General features: G+C 51.1%; 1 protein-coding gene across 1 annotated transcript; it reads right to left on the bottom strand.

Annotated features, from left to right (window-relative positions):
• Window positions 1-12: 12 nt before the first annotated feature.
• On the bottom strand, window positions 13-20,141 carry Cables2 (Cdk5 and Abl enzyme substrate 2). Its single transcript, XM_057781671.1, has 10 exons — window positions 19,783-20,141; window positions 5,933-6,004; window positions 5,739-5,831; window positions 4,571-4,648; window positions 3,662-3,770; window positions 3,058-3,223; window positions 2,643-2,746; window positions 2,210-2,316; window positions 1,815-2,019; window positions 13-1,704 (listed from the first exon to the last, which is right to left on the bottom strand). Exons 1-10 carry the CDS (start codon window positions 20,136-20,138, stop codon window positions 1,564-1,566), a joined length of 1,431 nt encoding a protein of 476 aa, XP_057637654.1. The 5' UTR covers window positions 20,139-20,141; the 3' UTR covers window positions 13-1,563.
• Between the last annotated feature and the right edge of the window lie 1,218 nt (window positions 20,142-21,359).

Here is a 21,359-nt window from a genome sequence, read left to right as displayed (position 1 = left end):
TGAAAGACAAACTAAGGAGTTTGTTGCAAAACCAAGTTTTAATTTAACAAAAACATTTAAACACCAATCAAAACCTACCTGACATACACGACATTCTGAGGTCAGATGCTCTCAAACATTTGTGCCTGCTGTTGGGTGCTAAGGGTGCAGCACCAGGTCTGTGGCATTGGGTCGCAGTCCAGCTGGACACCTTGGATACAGCTCAGGGTTCTGGATTTGGCCTGCCATTTGGTTCAAGGATTGGTTTTGTTGCAGCAGCTCTTAGCATTACTGGGAGGTCAGGGCTCCAGCAGACCCGCTTGGTAAATAATAAACCTTACTACATAAATATACAAGGTTAAGTTATGCTGTCTACCAGCTTTAATACATTAAACTATACATCTAGAGGAAGCTGCCTGGGTAATGTCCTCCAAGGGTAGCCTGTAAGTTGGAGCAGTGTCTAGGAAGTTCATTTTAAACAAAATGATGGGACTACCTTGAAGATGACATTTTTTCGTAGGGCCATTGTCTTGTGTCCAAGATGCTTTATAGGGGTATGGGTTTGCTTGCACCAGCATTAAGTGTGGTCAGGATAAAAGATTGATTAATTAAAGATTAATTAATGCTGCAATGTTCTCTCATGCTTGAGCTACTGATTCTCTGGTCCTGGGTGGTTAGATGGTGTCAGGCCTCAGAGGCATGAGCATTGTTTGGGGAACGAGGTTGTGGAGCTGGGTAGCTGCTAGCAGGACTGGTGACCAGTCTACAAAGACCAATAATAGTCTGGGAAAGCAAAGGGGCAGTGGCACAGTGGACACACAGGCAAGTTTGCTGGGTCAGTGTCTTCCTGCCTGAGGGTCATGTATGGTTTCAGAGTTATGCAGCAGACTTTACAAGACCAGCTTTTCCCTTGGAGATCAAATTCCAATTATTACACCTTTTCTCAATCACAGTATTGCTTAGGAAAGTCAAGAGCCTCAAGTTTGCAATTGTCTTAAAAGGTCCAATGCTGCCGGGAAGTTTCTGGCAGGAGGCGTGGGTGGTGTCAGCCAAGCACTGCTACATGTGTGATGGCACAGGGTTTCACAGTGACAGAGCTTTGGCAAGGTCCAAAGAGTAAAGCAGAACAGAATGGGTCAAGGTACCTGCCCTCCCCTCTACCTTGACAGCAAGAGAGCTCTCTTTAGATGGAGGCAGGGTACCAGGAGTCAGCGTCAGTCAGCAGAGCCATTTCCAGGTAAGCCTGGCTGGCAACCCCAGCATGTTCAGCTCTGAACACCTAAGTCGCCACAGGAATGGTCTCAGTTGTGAAGGGATGTGGAGACTATGCAAAACAAAGGCTGGAGCTCAGGATTCACCACACTGGCTGGTCTCGGGGACATGACAAGCGAGCTAAGCTCCACACATTTGTCCAGGAAAATTCTCCAAAGTGCCTTGAGGTGTGCACTTGGAGTGAAAGCTGTGTCTCTTCCCAAGGGAAGCAAGTCACCTTGGGCTGTGAGGGGCAGGTGCAGTACTGGAGGAGGGGCAGGACACTGGTTGCCCTCCTACCGAGCAGCCTTCTTGTGGGTGCACTGTTCTGGGCTAGAACTGCTGGGTGAGGCGTCTATAGTGAGGTAACACTTGGTTCTCAGGGAGGTACAGGGCCAGTTCCAGAGCTACGAGCACCGTGAACTCAAATCCAATGAGATCTCTCCTGTTGAACCGGAATCTTTCTTCCAGCTTCTGTAGTGAAGGAAGCAGAGGGTCAATGGGTTAGCCCCATCTGTGGTCCCTGCCTATGGTCAGTGCCTGGCACCAGGGTGCTTGTGCTGCGTGCACACCTCCACACTCACGTCAATAAGCTGCTTCACTTCGCTCTTGCGGAGGTCACTGCTGATCTTGGCAGCCAGCAGAACACAGGCGCCAGCACACAGTTTGCGGTTCTGTTTGTTGAGCTTGCCCTGCAGTACAAGCTTCTCAAAGTACACGTAGGCCATGGACACAGTCACGGGCTCCAAGCTGCACTCTTCGGACAGGTTCCGCATCTCCCGTTTTAAACTGTGGGTGGGATGGGAGCCATGTCCCTGGGGCAAATCTATGGTCATGAGGCTAGGACGAAGCCGCAGCCACCCATCCAAGGCTATACCACGTGTTGTAGGCTATCAGGAAAGACACTACGTTCTCCAAGGAGAAAGCCCAGGGCCAGGTTATGTGGCTGGGTAGGGGCATCTGCCTGGCTCCTCCTTACCTCCTAATTTTGCTCAGTGTCAGTTTGATATGAGGGAACTTCTCCCTGAAGGTCTCATTCATGTCCTTTTTGAGGTCTGCAGGCTTCACATACTCTATAACCGTGGTCTGTAACAGAGGTAGAGGCAGGTGGAGCCTTGTGGCCTAGACATGAGTATGTGGGACTTCAGGAGGTACCTGCATTTCTGAGGATAAAATGGCTCAGCTTGTCCTTTGTAGGTACAGGCCCAGGCATCCAGAACTGACCCCAGAAGACTGTCCAACATGGCTGGCTACCCTGCTTTGGCACACTGTCTTTGTCTATGGCCCTACCTGCTGGTGCTGGATGGGGACACGGTGCCCTGTAATGGCTGTTCTGGGCTTCTGGGTGTGGAGGTGCCCACTCAACAGTTTATTCCCTGAACTGTAAACAATGCTAGGGCTATGGCACTCACCATGTATGAAGCAAAGATAAGTACCCGCTTGTGCTTCCCACACGGCCACTGTGGGTCATCCAGGAGGTTGGGGTTGTATTCCACTGCATCTCCGCCATCGTTTCCTGTAAGCAGAGGCAGCTGTTGACCCTCAGCATCCTGATTAGAACCCATGCTGCCCCTCTCCCCGACACCCAAGGAAGAGGTGTCACGTTTGGGTCAAGGGTCAGGGCTTGGGCACAAGAAGCAACATCTGGACAGCGCCCCTCCCACACCGATGCATTCCTCTGCAGAGCCAGGGCCACAATATCTGGAGTCCTCGTCCTCTGAGAAGCCTCAGTGCGGGTGTGGCTTATTTTGCTGTCTGCCCCATTACCAACCCTAGCCCAGTCAGTGCGGCTGCCTCCCTGTGCCGAGGTGAAGGCACCTAGACTACCTAGTTCTGTGCCAGCTGGTGTTGACTTGGTAGGCACAGGCTTGTGTCTTGAACCTGGTGGAGCCCGGGGAATGCTGGGCCGAGGTTGGGGCAGCAAGCCATGGCTGTCATTCTTGTGTGTAACCAGGGCATTAGTAGGGTACAGGAACTTTGCATAAGACACGACCTGGAAAAGTAATCACACTGGAGCTCAGTCCTGCTTCCCAGGCCACAACATGCAACCAAGCTCTGCTTCCCTCCACCAGCAAGAAGCCTGGGGCCATGCCGCTACCAACTGGAGCAGCTGCTCTGAATACCAGCTTCCATCCCTCATCTGGGTCTGCAGCTGTGCAAGTCTCCCTATTTTGGAAGACTCTTGGCCTTGGCCTAATGGTCAAGAAGCAGGGCTAGGTGTGGAGGGCCCAGGGGGAGACAGTTGGGTCACCTACAGCTGGCACTGGTCATATATGGTGAACACTTAGGCCCTTTCTTGGGGTGGCATGGGCCAGCTAGTGATAGGTATAACAGGATGTGTGGCTTGTTCCCAATACCGTGTCTTAGATTAGTGTGTGAGGCACCTGTCTGCCTAACTCTGCTGGCCACTGGCTGGCCACAGGGCTCTTGCCTTTCCATCCGCTCCCAGTTCAACGCCTTCCAACTCAAAGACCATCTCGGAAGAAACAGAAACGCCGCCGGATGGGTGCCTCTGCTTCTGGCTGTCCACCCTCAGGTCACTGTAATGATTAGGAGAGGGGTCCATGTGGCAGCCTCATCTGCTCATCCACCCACACAGGAGCACAAGTAGATGGGCCGGACCTCGGAGGTGTGTGACGGTTTAGCTGAAAGCAGTCTGTATCTCACTCCTGCCCCAGGTGGAGGTCTAAGGAGCCCCGACTCTGGAACATCCCTGAACACTCACCTGTACTTAGGCTCAGGTCTGCTTCCCTGGGTGCGTCTAACCCTTTATTTGCAGCCACACAGTCCAGCAGCCAGCCTGGGATCCTGAGAACTAGCTACCTCCCACTCTGGACAGGGGGCTTCTCTGTGCCTACTGCTTCTGTGGGGACACACACACATCCCTGCCTGCTTACTGTTCTGTGGGGACACACACACACACACACACACTGCCCTTGCCCGCCTACTGCTGTTCTGTGGGCGTCACACACACACACACATCCCTGCCTGCTTACTGTTCTGTGGGGACACACACACACACCGCCCTGTGCGCCTACTGCTGTTCTGTGAGGTCGCACGCACACACCGCCCCGCCCCAGCACCTGTTACCTCTTTCCTGAATTACACTCAGGACACAACTGCCTAGGCTGGATACAAGGTTTTAGGAGCATATCTGAAGGAGGGACAGGAACATCTCAGCCAACCTACATAAAGTTTCACCAGAACCTATGGCCCCTGGGGAATAAGAACCTGAACTGCAAGTTCCTGGGCTGTGGTAGAAGATGGCGCACTGACGCCCCATGAGTCTTAAGGACCCAGCAGGACCAGGGCTCACCAGTGTACACAGCGTGGCTCTTACCTGATCCGCAGGCCCTCTCCATAGGGCAGGACTGAAAAGGCTGCACACAGGGACCGCTTGGCACAGATGAGCACAATCCTGTGGGAGGTGCAGGTCAGAGCGGGTCAGCAGTTCTGTCCTGCTTACATTTGGGTGACAGGAAACTGCCAGAGCCACCGAGGGTACTGGGATTCAGGAAGCCAAGCCTGGCATCTTAGCACTTGGGCCTGATCCTCTAGAGTTGCTTAGTAAGTAAGCAACTTCCTGTTCCCAGGTACAGTGCTGCTGGGTAGATCTCCCCTGACCCTGCAACCACAGAGCCACAGACTTCATGTTTCCTGGGAGCACAGATCCTCCATGAAAGGGCAGGCCTCATTTGCACAAAGATAGGGTACAGGAAGGTGAGGCCCAAGTTCATCAGCATTAGCCTCAGTGGTTCAGACAAGGCATCTCTGATGCCACCAGAGATCACCCAGACCTAATAATACAGAGCCCAGCCGTCCAGGGGGCTCAGGACCCGAGGCCCTGGGTGCTCAGGATTTGCAGGGAGCCACCCTGGGTAGGTCCTGCAGCAACATTCCCTGGAGAGCCTCACCAGGGTGACCTACAGAGGGAAGGGGGTTCCCAGAGCAGGTCAGCGTGAAAGGCAGTGCAGTGCCAAGGGACAGACCCAAAGCGCTGCCCCTGCCCCACTGCAGACAGATGCAGCTGCCCAGGGCCCAGCCTAGCACTGTTCTGGGGAGTTCCCACATGTCCCCCAATATACTGTATCTCTTGTGTGTGTCCTCAGTGTGACTGCTTCCTATGTGCTCCCGAGTATAACCATGCCTTATCCTGTGTATGTCCCCTCCCCCCAATATGACCACACCTTTTATCCTGGGCACATCTGGGGTGGGACCCACTTTTGCCTTCCTAGTTCTCTTTTCCCAAAGACTCAAGCTCAGCTGGAGGCTCTCCCATGGGATTGCAGAGGGGTGGCTTGCTGGCCTGGCCATGCTAGCCAGTGTTCAGCTAACACAGAGGAACGTTAGTGCCCAATTCTAAAGGGTCAGGAGACTGGCATGGACGATGACGCAGGAGTCCATGAACGAAGGTGGGGCTACCAACACGGGCAGGACCGGATCTCACACGCACACGGCTGGACCTGCAGGGTAGGAGCCCGTGGCGGCCCCAGGCCCGCACGTCCCACCTGCTGTTCTTCGTGTCGTACTGTCTCATGTTCTTGATGAAGTGTGTTTTCTTCAGGCCTTTGTGTCTTGGTGACCCAGACGCATGCTTGCTTCTGTAAAGTAAAAAGCAGGTCGTTCTTGCCCTCCTTGTGGGCTCAGGGGTCAGAGGCAGTTGCAACTCTGGGCCTTGAAGTAGGGGCAGGTGGGGGTATACCTCTGAACCGAGGCACATCCCACTGCATCTTCCAGAAACTCGAGGGAGCAGCGCTGAGACGTGACTCGCCTCCTGTAGGGAAGACACCATGACCTCATAAGGGCCAGGACCTCAGACTCCATGACCTCATAAGGGCCAGGACCTCAAACTCCATGACCTCAGAAGGGCCAGGGCCTCAGACTCCATGACCTCAGAAGGGCCAGGGCCTCAGACTCCATGACCTCAGAAGGGCCAGGGCCACAGACTCCCTGACCTCAGAAGGGCCAGGGCCACAGACTCCCTGACCTCAGAAGGGCCAGGGCCACAGACTCCCTGACCTCAGAAGGGCCAGGGCCAAACTCCAGGAACTGAACAGACTGAACTAGTGTGGGAGTATGCAGGGCAGGGCTGCGGTGAAACTGGCAGGTTTTAAGAACCTGTGAACCAAGACTGCAGTGCAGTGGGGGTAGGGGGAGTCCTGTCCCTGCCACAAGGTTGCAACCTCCCCTATGAGGAAGCATCTGGTGCACGGTAGTTCAACAGGCTCCGTCTCTCAGAGGGCACAGAAGAGTGAACTCTTTGGGGTTGTTCCCACGCCAGGAGCACAGTGTAAGCCTCTGTTTAGGCTGGTGGTGCTATTCAATTCAGACACACACCCTTCCCTCAAAGTAGCTGCTCTGGGGTCTAGAACAACCTTGTCCAAATCTGCAACTAAGAATTTCCTCCTGGACTTTGGGTTCTAGCTTCATGTTGCCCCTCAGGAAGGCCGGCTGGTAATGGTCACTAGTGAAGGTGATACCACTGCCCTGGGAACACTGATCTGGGACAGGCTGGCTCCTGTGGTCCCCCCAGCTGAGGCAGTTTTCCAGCACTGTGTGCCAGAACAGGGCTTCCTCAGGCTGAGGAACGAGACCCCACAGACTCACACTCTTATGCCAAGACCACGTGAGTCAGGTACTTAGTCCCATGGTCTAATGATTATGGTCTTATAGGACTGTTGGAGGAAATTCTGTTTGTTGGTTCCTGGCCACCCAGTTAGCTTAGACCTGAAATAATCACACAGAAACTGTATTAATTAAATCACTGCTTGGCCCATTAGCTCTAGCTTCTTATTGGCTAACTCTTACATCCTAATTTAACCTATCTCCATTAATCTGTGCATCACCACGAAGTCGTGGCCTACCAGCACAGTTTCAGCACGTCTGTCTTTAGTGGCAGCACCATGGCTTCTCTGACTCTGCCCTTCCTTCTCCCAGCATTCAGTTTAGTTGCCTAACTAAGTTCTGTCCTGTTCAGCTATAGGCTCAAGATAGTTTCTTTATTAAACAATGGCATTCACAGCATAGAGAGAGGAATCCCACATCATAGGACATAATCAGTCAAAGTCACAGCAAAGCTACAAGGGTAGGCTTCTGGAGGCCAAGGTCACAGCGTAGGAAGGGAAGCTATGGCCTGTGGTTCTGAGGTGAAGCCTGTTCTGAGGCCTCTGCCATTGGGAAGTCTGTACCAGGACCCCAAGAGGACAGAGACTTAAGGAACCTCAAGCTGAGGCAGGGGCTGGGCCAAACACCATGGCTCCCTGCCACAGCCTTTGGAGAATGAGAGATTTGTATCCAGACCCAAGGGGGCTGTATTTTCATTTTTATTCTCCTATTATCAGACAAGTGATACGTGTTCATGAAGAAAACAGTAAGGAATAATTGGCGTGGTAGTATGGAGGATGACAAGTTTGAGGCCAACCTGGTCTTATGAAACCTTTTCTCTTTGTTTTGTTATTATCTGTTATTTGTTATTAATTTTTTTTCTTCGAGACAGAGTTTCTCTGTAGCTTTTGGTGCCTCTCCTGGAACTAGCTCTTGTAGACCAGGCTGGCCTCGAACTCACAGAGATCTGCCTGCCTCTGCCTATTGCGTGCTGGGATTAAAGGCGTGCGCCACCACCGCCCAGCTATCTGTTTAATTTTAAAGATATGGTTTTGCCAGGTAGGTGGTGGCAAACGTCTTTAACCCCAGCACTTGGGAGGCAGAGGCAGATGGCAGATCTCTGCGAGTTCGAGGCGAGCCTAGTCTACAAGAGCTAGTTCCAGGACAACCAGTACACAGAGAAACCCTGTCTCGAAAAAAACAAAAAACAAAACCCCCATATAAAGACAAGGTTTCATGTGGCCTAGACTGGCTACAAACTCAATAGGTAGCTAGTAATGACCTTGAACTCCTAATTCCCCAGCCTCCACTGCTGCCTGTTGGGATTACAGAGAAAAGCAACTCCTTCAAAAGCCATTCACCTAAACACCATAACCTCCTGTCAGACACTAGGATTATTATTTTTTTTTTGGTTTTTTTTTTATTCTTTTTTAATTAAAATTTCCAACTGCTCCCCGTTTCCCATTTCCCTCCCCCTCCTCCCACATATTGCCCCCTCCCCCCACTCCCCTCCCCCATCCCCACTCCTCTTCTCCTCCCCCCAGTCCATTCCCCCTCCCTCTCGATACTGAAGAGCAGTCCAAATTCCCTGCCCTACAAGACACCAGGATTATTGTCTGGGCATGAATCATTGTGACACAGGGTCACAAAGATGTTATGATTTGGTCACTTCTTGCCATAGCATCTATGGGCAAGTCCATGCATGTGTGTGTATGCACACTGCATGTGGCATGGAGGATCTTGAGTCTGCTGCATGGTAGGCAAGTTGCTCTCCCACTGAGCTGACTTCAGTCCCTGGCATCACCCATCTTACACGTCATGTGCCTGACTCATGTCACCGTGATGCAGGACGCCCGGGTCATTAAGGATTAGCGGTATGTGTCAAATGTACTAACAGAGTCTTGAATGTAGAAATATGGCCAAGGAATTTGCCAGGACACATAGTTGAAGCTTCCCAACAGAAGCTGAGGATACACACATGAGCCACCCCCTCCTGCCTGGACCTCAGCAACTGTCCAGGCATTTTGTGCCTGTGGGCAGCCCCCCTCACACCTAGCACTGCTGACTTGGTAAGCCCCTGCACAAGCTGTGTGGTCCTTTCGGGCAAGCTCAAAGCAACCAAATGGCTCTCTAGGACACAAAGCTACCAAGGCGTAGACAGTAATGCTTTTCTCTCTTCCCTGTACCAGGGTCCACGGGTGTGCATGCTCTGAACGCAGAATACTCTGAGAGTACAGCTGTGACATCAAGGACTGACACACAGCACAACTAAGAAAACCACCCACTCAGAGCAGTGATGCTGGAGAGGGTATTGCAGGGGATGCTGAGGATGGTGGTGGTAGAGATGCTGAGGGCGGTGGACTTACAGCTTGGGATGGCAGTGATACTGGAGGGGCGGTGTCAATGGTGGTGGCAGCTAAAGGCTGCAGCTGTACTACTGCTGCTATGCACACACCATGTCTGGTGTCCTGTACTAACTATTGCTATGCACACCATGTCTGGTGTCCTGTACTAACTGCTGCTATGGACACCATGTCTGGTGTCCTGTACTAACTGCTGCTATGCACACACCATGTCTGGTGTCCTGTACTAACTGCTGCTATGCACACACCATGTCTGGTGTCCTGTACTAACTGCTGCTATGCACACACCATGTCTGGTGTCCTGTACTAACTGCTGCTATGCACACACCATGTCTGGTGTCCTGTACTAACTGCTGCTATGCACACACCATGTCTGGTGTCCTGTACTAACTGCTGCTATGCACACACCATGTCTGGTGTCCTATACTAACTGCTGCTATGCACACACCATGTCTGGTGTCCTGTACTAACTGCTGCTATGCACACACCATGCCTGGTGTCCTGTACTAACTATTGCTATGTACACCATGTCTGGTGTCCTGTACTAACTATTGCTATGCACACCATGTCTGGTGTCCTGTACTAACTGCTGCTATGGACACCATGTCTGATGTCCTATACTAACTGCTGCTATGCACACACCATGTCTGGTGTCCTGTACTAACTATTGCTATGCACACCATGTCTGGTGTCCTGTACTAACTGCTGCTATGCACACACCATGCCTGGTGTCCTGTACTAACTATTGCTATGTACACCATGTCTGGTGTCCTGTACTAACTGCTGCTATGCACACACCATGCCTGGTGTCCTTGTACTTCACTTTGCTCCAAATTCACCTCACCTGATGGGCACAAAGTGACTACTTCATAGTTGAGAAGCTTCCAGTGGTGTTGGAGGCCAACAGACAAAGGCATACCAAAGACACAGAAATGAGGTAAGTCTGACATCCAAGGCCATCTAGGAACCTGAAGAGGAAAGCCCATGCTGGCTTGAGCCAGAGACAGGAAACCCGGGCAGGAATGCCAACAAATGACTCAAGACCAGAACCTGTCTACAGTTTCCTTAAGGGCTGTGGCTGTAAGGCTGCCTGTCCGTCCTTCCAGGGCTACGGGTGGGGGCTCTTTCACAACACCGGAGGTTTCTGACTTGTGAGTTTGTGTGATGCAATTATGCCCAAGTTCCCTGATCAGTGAGTCTGCTACTGGATTTGGAAATCCAGTCAAGAGCACCTGATGTAACCTGGTCAGTCAAATGTTCCAAGGCACTTGCAGCTCAAAAATGCCTACGTGTAGAGACAACAAAACCTGCGCATTAGGCATGGGGATGTGGAAAAGAAGGGTCATACGGGGAAGCTGCTGCTACCACACAGGCTGAGCTTCAGCTTGTTACCAGAAACTTCTAAGAGTAAGAGCTTCTAGGCACCTGCAGATCTGAGCACGCCCCATAACAGGCCCTTCATCCTGGGATGCTGGAGGAATTAAGTCCCCTCTAACCCAGTGTGAATGGCATCCTTAAGATTAGGGCACACACACACACACACAGAGGGAGGACCATGTGGTGACAAGGGAGGACAAAGTCTGTGAGGCCAAAGGCGAGGCCCCAGAGGGAGCCGGCCACACCTTCTTGGGCTCCTGGCTTCCAGAATGTGAGAAATAAAAGTCTGTTGCTTGAAAGAAACCCTGTCTTGAAAAACAAAAACAAAGTCTTGTTTGGGGCTGAAGAGATGGCCTAGTGGTTGAGAACCCCGGATGCTCTCCCAGAGGACCCAGATTCAGTACCTGTGACTCCAGTCTAACAACACTCTGTTCTGACCTCTGTGGGGACAAGCACACACACTTTATCAGCCTACTGTCTGTAAGGGCTTTGGAAGGGCTCTGGATGTCACCTGTGAAGAAAGCTGCACCCAGGAGCCGTGCGCTTACTGCACCCAGGACTTACTGCACCCAGGAGCCGTGTGCTAACTGCACACAGGTCCTTGATCATGCCAGACATTCTGGCAGCAGCCATTTACTAAGCATGAATGGTGGAGAGCTGTATCTGGTGAACCCCAGGCCCATACTGCAGCATTATTAACTGAGGTCCCCTTCTAGCAGGACAGCTGGTTTACATGAGATGTGGCATGTAGCATGACTAATAAAAACTCAGAGAGAGAAACTGGGGTTCAACCTTAAGACCCGAAGAGTAAGGCAGCCAGTCACTGGCTCTTACCTCGGCCTCAGTCCGAAATGGCAATCCTGCCTGCTGGGATCTCAGACTGAGAGTGAGAGCTGTCTCCTCCTGTTTTATTAATTCTCTCTAAGGCTGGGATTAAAGGCATGCACTACCTAGTTTCTACGGGAACTAGTGTGGCTACTGGGATTAATGGTGTGTGCCACCACTGCCTGGTCTGTAAGGCTGACCAGTGGGGCTGTTTTACCCTCTGATCTTCAGGCAAGCTTTAGTTATTAAAATACAAATGAAACATCACTACAGTGGTGTAGGGATAAGCCCCACCCATTGGGGGCGTGTTCGCCTCGGGCTAATGTTTACTGATAAATCTGCCAGGAGTGATCCCAGCAGCCCTTTTCTCTGCTTTCCTGTTCTCCGCTGGGAACCTGTGATCCTGTAAGTCTATTTCCTCATTAAAGCTGTATATATTTTTATAATCTGTCTGTATTCATTTACGTCGTTACACAGTGGCATGGTCAGATACCTGCCTGCCAGGTAGGTCCATGCAGATCTCCAAATCATGCCCTTGTCTGTGCTTGTCTCAGAAGCAGGAGACACAGCCACCACCTCACACCAGAACTTCAGAGGCTGTGACACTCACACTCAAGCATTGGTGGCACAGAGAAGCCATTGCCCAAGGTCACACAAATAGTATGATTCAGTCCAGGTCCTGGTAGGCCCCAGACTGTCACAGTGATCCAAGTCCGTAGTTCTCCCTTCTTACTTACATAATCACCTACATCTATTAAATGACAAAAGCCACCAGGAGCCACCAGGAGCCTGCAGAAAACCAACCAGAACTGAAAACAGAGGTGAACTGTACAAAGCACTTGGTGCCGCCTTGGGAGGACCCTGCAGCTACCAGCCCAGGGAGACGCTGGAGGAGGGTGAGCAGGTGAGTGTACGGGTCAGAGGGAAAGGCGAGGGGCCTACAACAGGAGGGATTAGGCCCGGCCAGAATGCCAGGCTCAGACAACCTTACTGGCTAGGAAGGTGCCATGAGCGCTGACAGTGTGCAGCATGTTTGGGGGACAGAATCTGCCTAGAGAGGACTAGTCAAGGGCTGGATGCACAGGTCCAGAGCAGAGAGAAGTAGCTAGCCTGAGGTGGAGCAGTCTGTGTTCTGAGGCCCTTAGGGACACACCTGTCAGGAGTGGCGTTCCCTGAGGTAATTATCCAGGCAGGGCCAGCTGGCTGATGGTGGCCCTGGGATCTCATCTGCAAGTCTGCAGAGGCAGGTGAGGGAGACTGCACAGATCTGTCCTCAGCTGCCGAGCTTGCTCTTCTTGACACTTTCCGCTCTCTCTAGGAATGGCGTGCTCCCTCAGGAGCTTGTGAAATGTTCCCAGTTGGTCCAACATCTTGCTCCCTGTGGCTTTCTCCTCCCTCATAAGAATGTTATTTGTAAATCCTATCCTCTGACCTGTACCAGGGAGGCACTATGTTTACTTAGTTTCAGGTAGGGAAACTGAGGTACAGAGCCATTTAACTTATCTGCAATAAACAGCTGGCATGAGCGAAGCAGAGGCCCATGTCCACAGCTCAGCTACTCTGCAGTGGGCCAGCTTCTCCTAGGGTGGAGCCTGTGCTCAATAAACACCCCACAGTATGCCCTGAACTGACCCCACTGGGAGTAACAGTTGTGCTGGTCAGCAGAAGGGCACTGTGGGATGTCTGTGTGTACGACGCTCAGACATGACTCTCTATGTAACAAAAGGTGTCTTGGTCAGGAGATGGCCATGGAGGGGCTGTTCTGTGGAGTAAATTGTGGCCATGTATAGCATATGTCCACAAACATACACATGGGGAGTCGCACACACAGTTTCCATGTACTGTTCACATACACCTGGCACCTCAACTTGAAAACAGCTAAAAGCAGACAAACAAAAACCCCGAAGAACCTGGAGTCTCTGTTGCCTCAGCCGACACTGCCCAGACAACTGATTAAGTCCAAGTTGTGGCAGACCCAAGCTCGGCGCCTCATGTTGCCTATTTATACAGGACAGTGTCTACCTAGCTCCATGTCCACGGTGGCACGGCAACAGTCTGAGCCCTTTCCATGTGACCTGGGAAGAAGAGGGGTCAGGAGTGAGAGACAGGTTGCTGAGAGAGCTTGCCTACCCATCTATCAGTTCTGCTGACCTAACTAGCTCAGAACTACCCTTAGCAAACCTGTTGTCAAGGGAGTCCACCATTGCTCTCCGGTCAGTACCTGGAACCCGACTTCTGGTATGTGACAGGCTTCCTTACTTGGTGACGTGGGAGATGGGGAGAGGCCGAGGCAGAGCCACTCCCTGTGGCTGAGATTCTGTCCCCATTGGGATCCGAGGAGAGTGAATAACGGTCTATGCAGCTTGGGGAGGGCGCAGGCGCCACCTGCCAGACAGGCTGCAGAGGAGCCCGAGGACCCCAGGCAGCACTTCACCATCAGAGCCAGCATGCTCAGGCCCCAAGAGCCTCCCCTACTAAGGAAGCACAGGTGGCAGCAGTCTCATCAGGTGTTCAGGGCTCTGTTCCCCCTGCCTGAGCATCATTTTGGCTCATTGCAGACCCATATCTGCTAAAAAGCAAAACCAAAACAAAAAACCAAAACAAAAAACAGAACAAAACCACCCCCCTTAACTCAAAAAAACTTGATGTGGGATTCCCTTCTGTATGCTGTGAATATGTTTTATTATCATTGGTTAATAAAGAATCTGCTTTGGGACTATGGCAGGGCAGAATAAAGCCAGGTGGGAAATCTGAACAGAGATATAGAGAGAAAGTAGGAGGAGTCAAAGAGACTCCATGTAGCTGCTGAAGGAGACAGATGCTGGAACTTTACTCAGCAAGCCATGGCCTTGTGGTAATACACAGATTAATAGAAATGGGTTAATTTAAGAGTTAGCTAGCCGGGCGATGGTGGCGCATGCCTTTAATCCCAGCACTCGGGAGGCAGAGGCAGGCAGATCTCTGTGAGTTCGAGACCAGCCTGGTCTACAAGAGCTAGTTCCAGGACAGGCTCCAAAGCCACAGAGAAACCCTGTCTTGAAAAACAAACAAACAAACAAAAAAAGAGTTAGCTAATAAGAAGCCCAAGCTAATAGGCCAAGCAATGTTTTAATTAATATAATTTCTATGTGATTATTTTGGGTCTGGGCAGTCGGGAAATGAATGAGCAGTCCCCACTTACAAAATGGCACCCAACGTGGGGCAACTACAGCCACATAAAACCTGAGAACTTGGAGCTGGGCAATGGTGGCGCATGCCTTTAATCCCAGCACTCGGGAGGCAGAGGCAGGTGAATCTCTGTGAGTTCGAGACCAGCCTGGTCTACAGAGCTAGTTCTAGGACAGGCTCCAAAGCCACAGAGAAATCCTGTCTCGAAAAACAAAAACAAACAAACAAACAAACAAAAAAAAACCCTGAGAGCTTGGAAGACATTCTAGACACAACTTCTTGTAGCTGTATTTTTTTTTTCAGAAGGGTTCCTAGCTCGTGTTAGTTGCAGGAACAGCTCTGGCTCTTTCAGGAGGCTGAGCACTTAAATGGGGTCTGGGAGCAGGTGTTACAAATTGCTTAACGGTGACATAGACCCGCTGTGTCCCTGGAGTTGAGGCTGTATGCATGGCTCTCAGAGGCAGTGAGCATGCCTCGGTCATGTTGGACTGGATGGAGCCAACAGGCAGGGCCGCAGAACTGGTCCTAGCTATGCCTGCTTAGCATTAAAAAAAATGCTCCTGGTCAGAAAATGATTTCAGATATGCAATAAAGACAGATTCAGATAGAAATAAACCTCTGAATGGATCACAGTATGTTTAAAAAAATATACGTAGGCTTGAGAGAGAGAAGAATAAGAGTATAGATAGCTATAAAAAGTAATAGTTTTAAAAAACTAAACAAAGTCTTTAAAGAGATAGAGTACAGACAGTCATTATTAAAAAAGTAAAGAAAAATAAGCCACATAAAGATGGAACATACAGAGCTGGAGAGATGGCTCAGCGGTTAAGAGCATTGTGTGTTCTTCCAAAGGACCCGAGTTCGATTCCCAGCAACCACATGGTGGCTCACAACCATCTGTAATGAGGTCTGGTGTCCTCTTCTAGCCTGCAGGCATATATGTAAACAGAATATTGTATCCATAATAAATATTTAAAAAAAAAAGATGGAACATACACAGAGAGTCTGGATTATGTATTTTATTGTGTTTTCTTTAAATTTTTTTGACTGTGAATGAGCTAAGTACAGAGGTGCATTTCATTATATGGGCTGCTAAGCTAAACCAATAAATATATTTTAAAGGTATCTTGACTTTAAAATTTGGGTCTAAGGATATGTTGCTTTGGAAAAGAGGTTCTGCTTTTGTTTCCACAGAGGATAAAAAGCTGTGGATTCCTTACCAGCTAATATGGTTTGATCAACAAGACCCACTGAAGCCATAGCCAGATGGTCCAACATCCATGACAGCTTCAGGACTGCTGGCTGAGATGGACCTACCACACAGGACACCCCATGAAAGATCTGATTAACAGCGCCTCCAATCAGCAGGAAGTAGTCTATAGAGAATAATGCCCAAATTCCCTAAACGATTGTTTATAAATGTTTGTTTACATTTAAAGGGGGATATGCTATAGAGATGAATATTTTGCATTGGTATGGGCTTTGTTTATTGATACGTATTTAAGGTCAATTTTGTTATATGCATATTTCTGACCTTAAGGTGTTTGTTTGTGCAGCTCATTTAAACATATAATGTATAATTAAGAAATACAGGTTTATAGATAGTCATCTATAATAGTCAAACTTGGAGTCATGTTAGTTAGGTTTTCTAGATGTTCAGAGATATATTTCAGATGGATAGGTATTCTTCAAACCTTTCAAAGACTAACAGAATATGCCATTCAAAATGTTTTAAGAACTTAGTACTTTTCATGACAATGAGACTCATCTTATCCTGGTAGCACCAATCTACTTCAAGAGGAAGATGGGCATTGAAGAGGCTCCTCATGGAATTTGTTAGTCATTTGGGCAAGAAGCTGTTCTTGCCTGGTCTGCTGGACATTATGCTGTATAAACTGGACAGGCAGGACCCACAGAAAAATGACTGCTGAATTTGACTAAAGGTGACACAGTCCTTCAGGGTTCCTGCTTCATGAAAGAGTCTGCCGGACATTCTGCAGAACACAGAAGAAACTGACTGACAAACTGCCAATATTGGTGGACCTGTTTTTGAAATTTCCTGCTTCATGGAAAAGTCTGCTGGATATTATGGGCCTGTAGGCTGAAGATGGATGCCCCAACGTTACAGAAGAACTTTGGGTGACTGGCCAGGCAGCAAGATGTCTCTGTAACTCTAGAATTTTGGAAGTTGCTTACAATTTACTTTTTGTTAACTGAGGTAATATTATATCCTTCTGGGGTCTTTGAAGAGCTGAAGAAAGATAGTTTTCCTTAGTTATGATAAAGGACAAATTAGATATACAATTTTAGACTCACAAAGATAGGATAGATGATAGGGTATTTTCCTTAATTTGTCAAATGTAAATAGACTAAATATTGTAACTATAATTCTTGTTTGATACCTGTTTTGTTATATATATTTTACTATGTTAAAGTTAAAACCTTCCTTTTCATTTAGACAGAAACGGGGAGGTGATGTGGGGATTCCCTTCTGTATGCTGTGAGTATGTTTTATTACCATTAGTTAATAAAGAATCTGCTTTGGGCCTATAGCAGGGCAAAATAAAGTCAGGTGGGAAATCCAAACAGAGAGAGAAAGTACTCAGGGTCAAAGAGATGCTAGGTAGCTGCTGAAGGAGTCAGATGCTGGAACTTTACCTGGTAAGCCACAGCCTTGTGATGATAAGCAGATTAACAGAAATGGGTTAATTAAAAATGTTAGTTAATAAGAAGCCTAAGCTAATAGGCCAAACAGTGTTTTAAATGATATAGTTTCTGTGTGATTATTTCGAGTCTGGGTGGCCAGAAACGAATGAGCAGCCTCTGCCTACAAAAAAAAAAAAAAAAAAAAAAAAAATCAACAAAACAAACCCCATGGTCTCCTGATGAGGTGCCTGGTCCCAGGACTCCATGTAGGGCCTGTAGTCTGGCAGCTACATGGAGAAAGCAGGGCCTCAGGGTGGGGCAGGCACCTGTCCTAGAGAACTCCACTCCAGGGGTTGTCTGCTCCCCAGTGAGCAGATGCTGGGCACAGACTAAGTGTGGTGCTAAGGGACTTGGGCTGGTTAGGGCTGGCCTGGGCCCCTCTTCCAGAAAAAAGCAGAGCACAACCTCCCACCTCTAGGCTACGCCCAGCTCTCTGATGGTGGGTGCGCTAGGTTGCAATTTGCAAAGTCATTTGTGTGTGGGATTTTCCCTTCCCCCTCATTTCTGCAGCAGATACTATGCAGGGCTGTTGTGAGCTGAAGTGGTTCCTCAAAAAGATCCTTCAAAGGCTTAGCCCTTGTCAGGGGCCTCAGCTAGAGATAGTCTAGGAAGGAACCAAAAGGAGGATAAGGAAAAGTCTGTGAGGACACACAGGGAGACAAGGCACAGAACAACACAGCATGAACTCAGGGCTTGGAGAAGGAGCGCCAGGTTACACTCTGACCGCCAATGACTGGCACCCAGGGCTAGGGGAAGAAAGTGTTGCTGTGGAGAGCTACCGGATTTGTGTCCTTTGTCACCATGGCTCTGAAGGTGCATACACAGGCTTTCTAGGCAGAAGGCAGCAGTGGTGAGGGAGCTGGAATGCATGCTTCAAACCTGACCACAGATTCTAGCGACGACTCTATTCCCAGGCACACAGTGAAAAGAGATCATCAACCGTGCCAAGAGCCCCGTGCAGAAAACCAGGGGCGGTTCTGTCACTAGCTAAAAACATTGTTGGGAGCCCCAAGTTGTAACAGGTTGTCACTTTACTGAGTCCTTAGGATCATGGGACCTCAAGGAGCAAGAACTTCAGGGCAGCCTATTGCAGGGGGGGGACTGAGGTTCTAAGAAATCCCTTAAGTGCTCAAGGCCACAGAGCTGTTGGGTGGAGGAAAGCTGCTCTGAGCTCCTGACAGCCTTCAGGAACTCCAGATAAACAGATCAGGGGAGAGATGGCCCAGTAGTTAGGAGCACTGGCTGTTCTTCCCGAGAGTCCAGATTCAGTCCCCAGCACCCACAGGGTAGCTCACAACTGCCTGTAACTTCGTCTGCAGAGGATCTGACACGCTCACACAGACGTACATGCTCGCAGAACAGCAATGCACATAAAACAAAACATTCCAATAGATCAGGGAAACCTGGGAGCCAGTAGCCTTGTTTAACAGGCCAGTCATTACTGCCTCTCCTAGACACAGGTTGGGAGCTGAGAGAGGGTAGACAGTCTTCTTCCTAAGGGCCTGGGCCCGTGAGAGGAAGGATAACAACTCTAGCCAAGAACTTGGAAGCAGAACCCAAGAAAAGATGTCTGCCGCAGGCAGCTGCAGTTGTGGGTAGTAGCAAGGTTATCAGAATGAACATGGTAGCTAGTGGCTGTGGACACTGGGAGGTGGGCACAACTGGGGTGAGGGGCAGTGGTTAGGAATAAGAGCTGCCCCTAGAAATGATGCAGACGGGGAAGAAGTACAGGGTGCAGTGTGACAGACAGGTCCTGTATCCAGCAGGTGTGCAATGGCAAGCAAGGAGGAGGGTCTGGGCAGGTGTACAAGGCTGAGCACAGTTGAGAAAGTGTGGGTAAGACTCTTGTTCACAAGCTGAGGTGAAGACAAGGCATGTAAGAAGTGTCTGTGAGTCACAGTGCTTTGGGCACTGACAGAACAGACAGAATGGATGTGTCTAAAGTGAACGAGGCTAAGGGGACTCCGAAATCCACATACAGGGGACTCTCAAGGTGAAGAACTGACCCCATAGGGAGAGGACAGCTTTAATGGAACTAGTCCCTGTATCTGGAGTCTGACAAGCTTCAGTTAACCCCAATTTTGTCACCTGTATTCTGAACCGATGCTGCCAGATCATCGCAGTCAAGTCAAGGGCAGACGGGACTATAAGGCGCTCTGACTCTTGCAGGCTGGGGTGACGAGCCCTTTAAGTACTGGAATGATGGAGCCTGAGGCCACTCCTGGGCTGGTGGGCTCAGGTCATCCTGAACCTTATGTCCTGGACTGACTAGACCTCTAAGTGCTAGCTGACAGATCCCAAGTGACCACACCTGTGTCCTGTGTGCTGGATGCACTTCACCCCAACCATGTCCAGGTCCGCCGAGCCCACAGGTCAACCACCCTGGTGAGCTGTGGGGAAGGATTCAGCTACCACCACCTGTGCCCAGTGGGCTGCCAAACCCACAGGTCACAGACCCGGGCGCGCTGCGTAGGCCTCTAGGCCACCCCAACCCGCCCAGCCCGCTCACCTCTGGCGCTGCCCGTCCAGGCTGAGGCCGGCGGGCACGGTCGTGGGGCTGAGTAGGCCCTGGGGCGCGGGCCTGGCTGGCAGCCCCGGGAGGCCTCCGGGTGGAGCGGGCGGAGGCGCGGGCAGCTCGCGGGCCTCGGTGGGCAGGGGTGGCGGCGGCGGGGGCTTTTCCCCGCCGGGACCCAGGCTCGGGGGCCGTCCGTCCAGGGAGATGTTGTTGAGGAAGAAGAGAGCGGCCTGGCGGCGCCGGGAGTCCCCGCGTCTCCGCGGCACGGACGGCGGGTTCCGGGCGGCCGGCGCGGGCCTGGCGGAGCCGGGGGCCGGACCCGGGGCTCCTCCCGCCGCGGCCGCGGCCATGCTCGAGTGCGCCGCCGCGCCGCGCCGCCGCGCTGCTGCCCATTGGCCGCGGCGCGCCTGCATGCAAATGTCACTCCGTCACTCCCTCCCATTGGCCCAGGCGCGGCCGCATGCAAATACGGTCCCGCTGTCCTCGTTCATTGGCCGCAGCGCACCTACATGCAAATGAGGCTCCCCTGAGGCCTTCCATTGGCTAGCGAGGTGGCCCCCGGCGCTCCCCTGGGTCCTAGAGGTGGACCCGTCTATCGGTTGTAGGTTTGGCTTGGCCACCGGGCTCTAAACACGGCAGGTCGGTGGCTGCACGGCGGCGCCATTGTCCTGTTCTCCTGTCCAGGACGCAGTGTGGAGGTCACCCTGCAGAGAATGCTCATTATGGGCCACGGACTCGGGGTGTGGGCCAGGCCTAGTCACTTGCCCTCCAGACTGTTTCTTCCTCTGGGTTGAGCATCCACACTTGGAGCCACCCCCGAACCACAGTTTCCGGACTGTGCCAGCGGACCCACCCGACCTCCTTCACTGTCCGCGGAAGAGACCCATCTATGGTTTGAGGACAGCTGGCACCCTCCTGGGTTGCCAAAGTATCGGCATGGATGTGGTCCTGAGTCGCATGGTGCTCAGTCTGCAGTTTCCTCTGCGGTCCTGTGGCCAGGGCTTGAATACTGACCTCTTTGGCTGTGTACTGTGTGTGTGTCCGTCCTCAGAGGCTTTGAAGCCCTCCATGCTGCCACCATAAGCTCTTCCCCGCGACCAGACTTTGTGGACTTATCTTTAAGGTCGGACCTTGGTGTTTGGTGGACCATTGAGGGAGCACAAAAGGAAAATTTCCCCTTATGTTCCTTTCTGTGCTCACTGCCTGGTCGGGTCCTGTGGCTACTGCAGCGGTGCTGCGGTGGATTGGTTGAGGGACAGGGAACCCTAGGAAGTGGCTTCTTAGCTAGCAGGAGAATCTGTCAGTGGTCCTCACTGCCTGTCCCCCGCTTCTTTCAAGGCTTAGACAGGCTGATCCTGCCAGACACCCACCCCCTTTTCCCCTTGGCAGACTCTTTCTTTCATCCCTGCATGAGCAGGCTTACCCTTACCCTGCCCTCTCCTCTTCTCCCCTGCCTTTTCCACGCTGGTGTCTGCCAGGAGCTAGTGGTAAGGTCGGCAGTTCTCCTTTCTAGTAGAATGTCACAAGCTTGGTCACAAGCGTGTTGTGGGCACTCCCAGAGGGTATCATTT

The sequence above is a fragment of the Chionomys nivalis genome, chromosome 9 (assembly GCF_950005125.1).
Source record: "Chionomys nivalis chromosome 9, mChiNiv1.1, whole genome shotgun sequence".
Classification (NCBI taxonomy): Eukaryota; Metazoa; Chordata; class Mammalia; order Rodentia; family Cricetidae; genus Chionomys; species Chionomys nivalis.
Note: the sequence above shows the minus strand (reverse complement) of the source record. Positions and strands in the feature narration are given on the sequence as shown.

Bases quoted from the DNA above. Each gene is read 5' to 3' on its own strand.
- Cables2 (XM_057781671.1), bottom strand. From the start codon at position 20,138: ATGGCCGCGGCCGCGGCGGGAGGAGCCCCGGGTCCGGCCCCCGGCTCC. The intron at 3,771-4,570 runs GTAAGAGCCACG...TAATCATTACAG, and splicing joins GGAGAGGGCCTGCGGATCAG to TGACCTGAGGGTGGACAGCC. The intron at 2,020-2,209 runs GTAAGGAGGAGC...TCCCACCCACAG, and splicing joins ACACTGAGCAAAATTAGGAG to TTTAAAACGGGAGATGCGGA.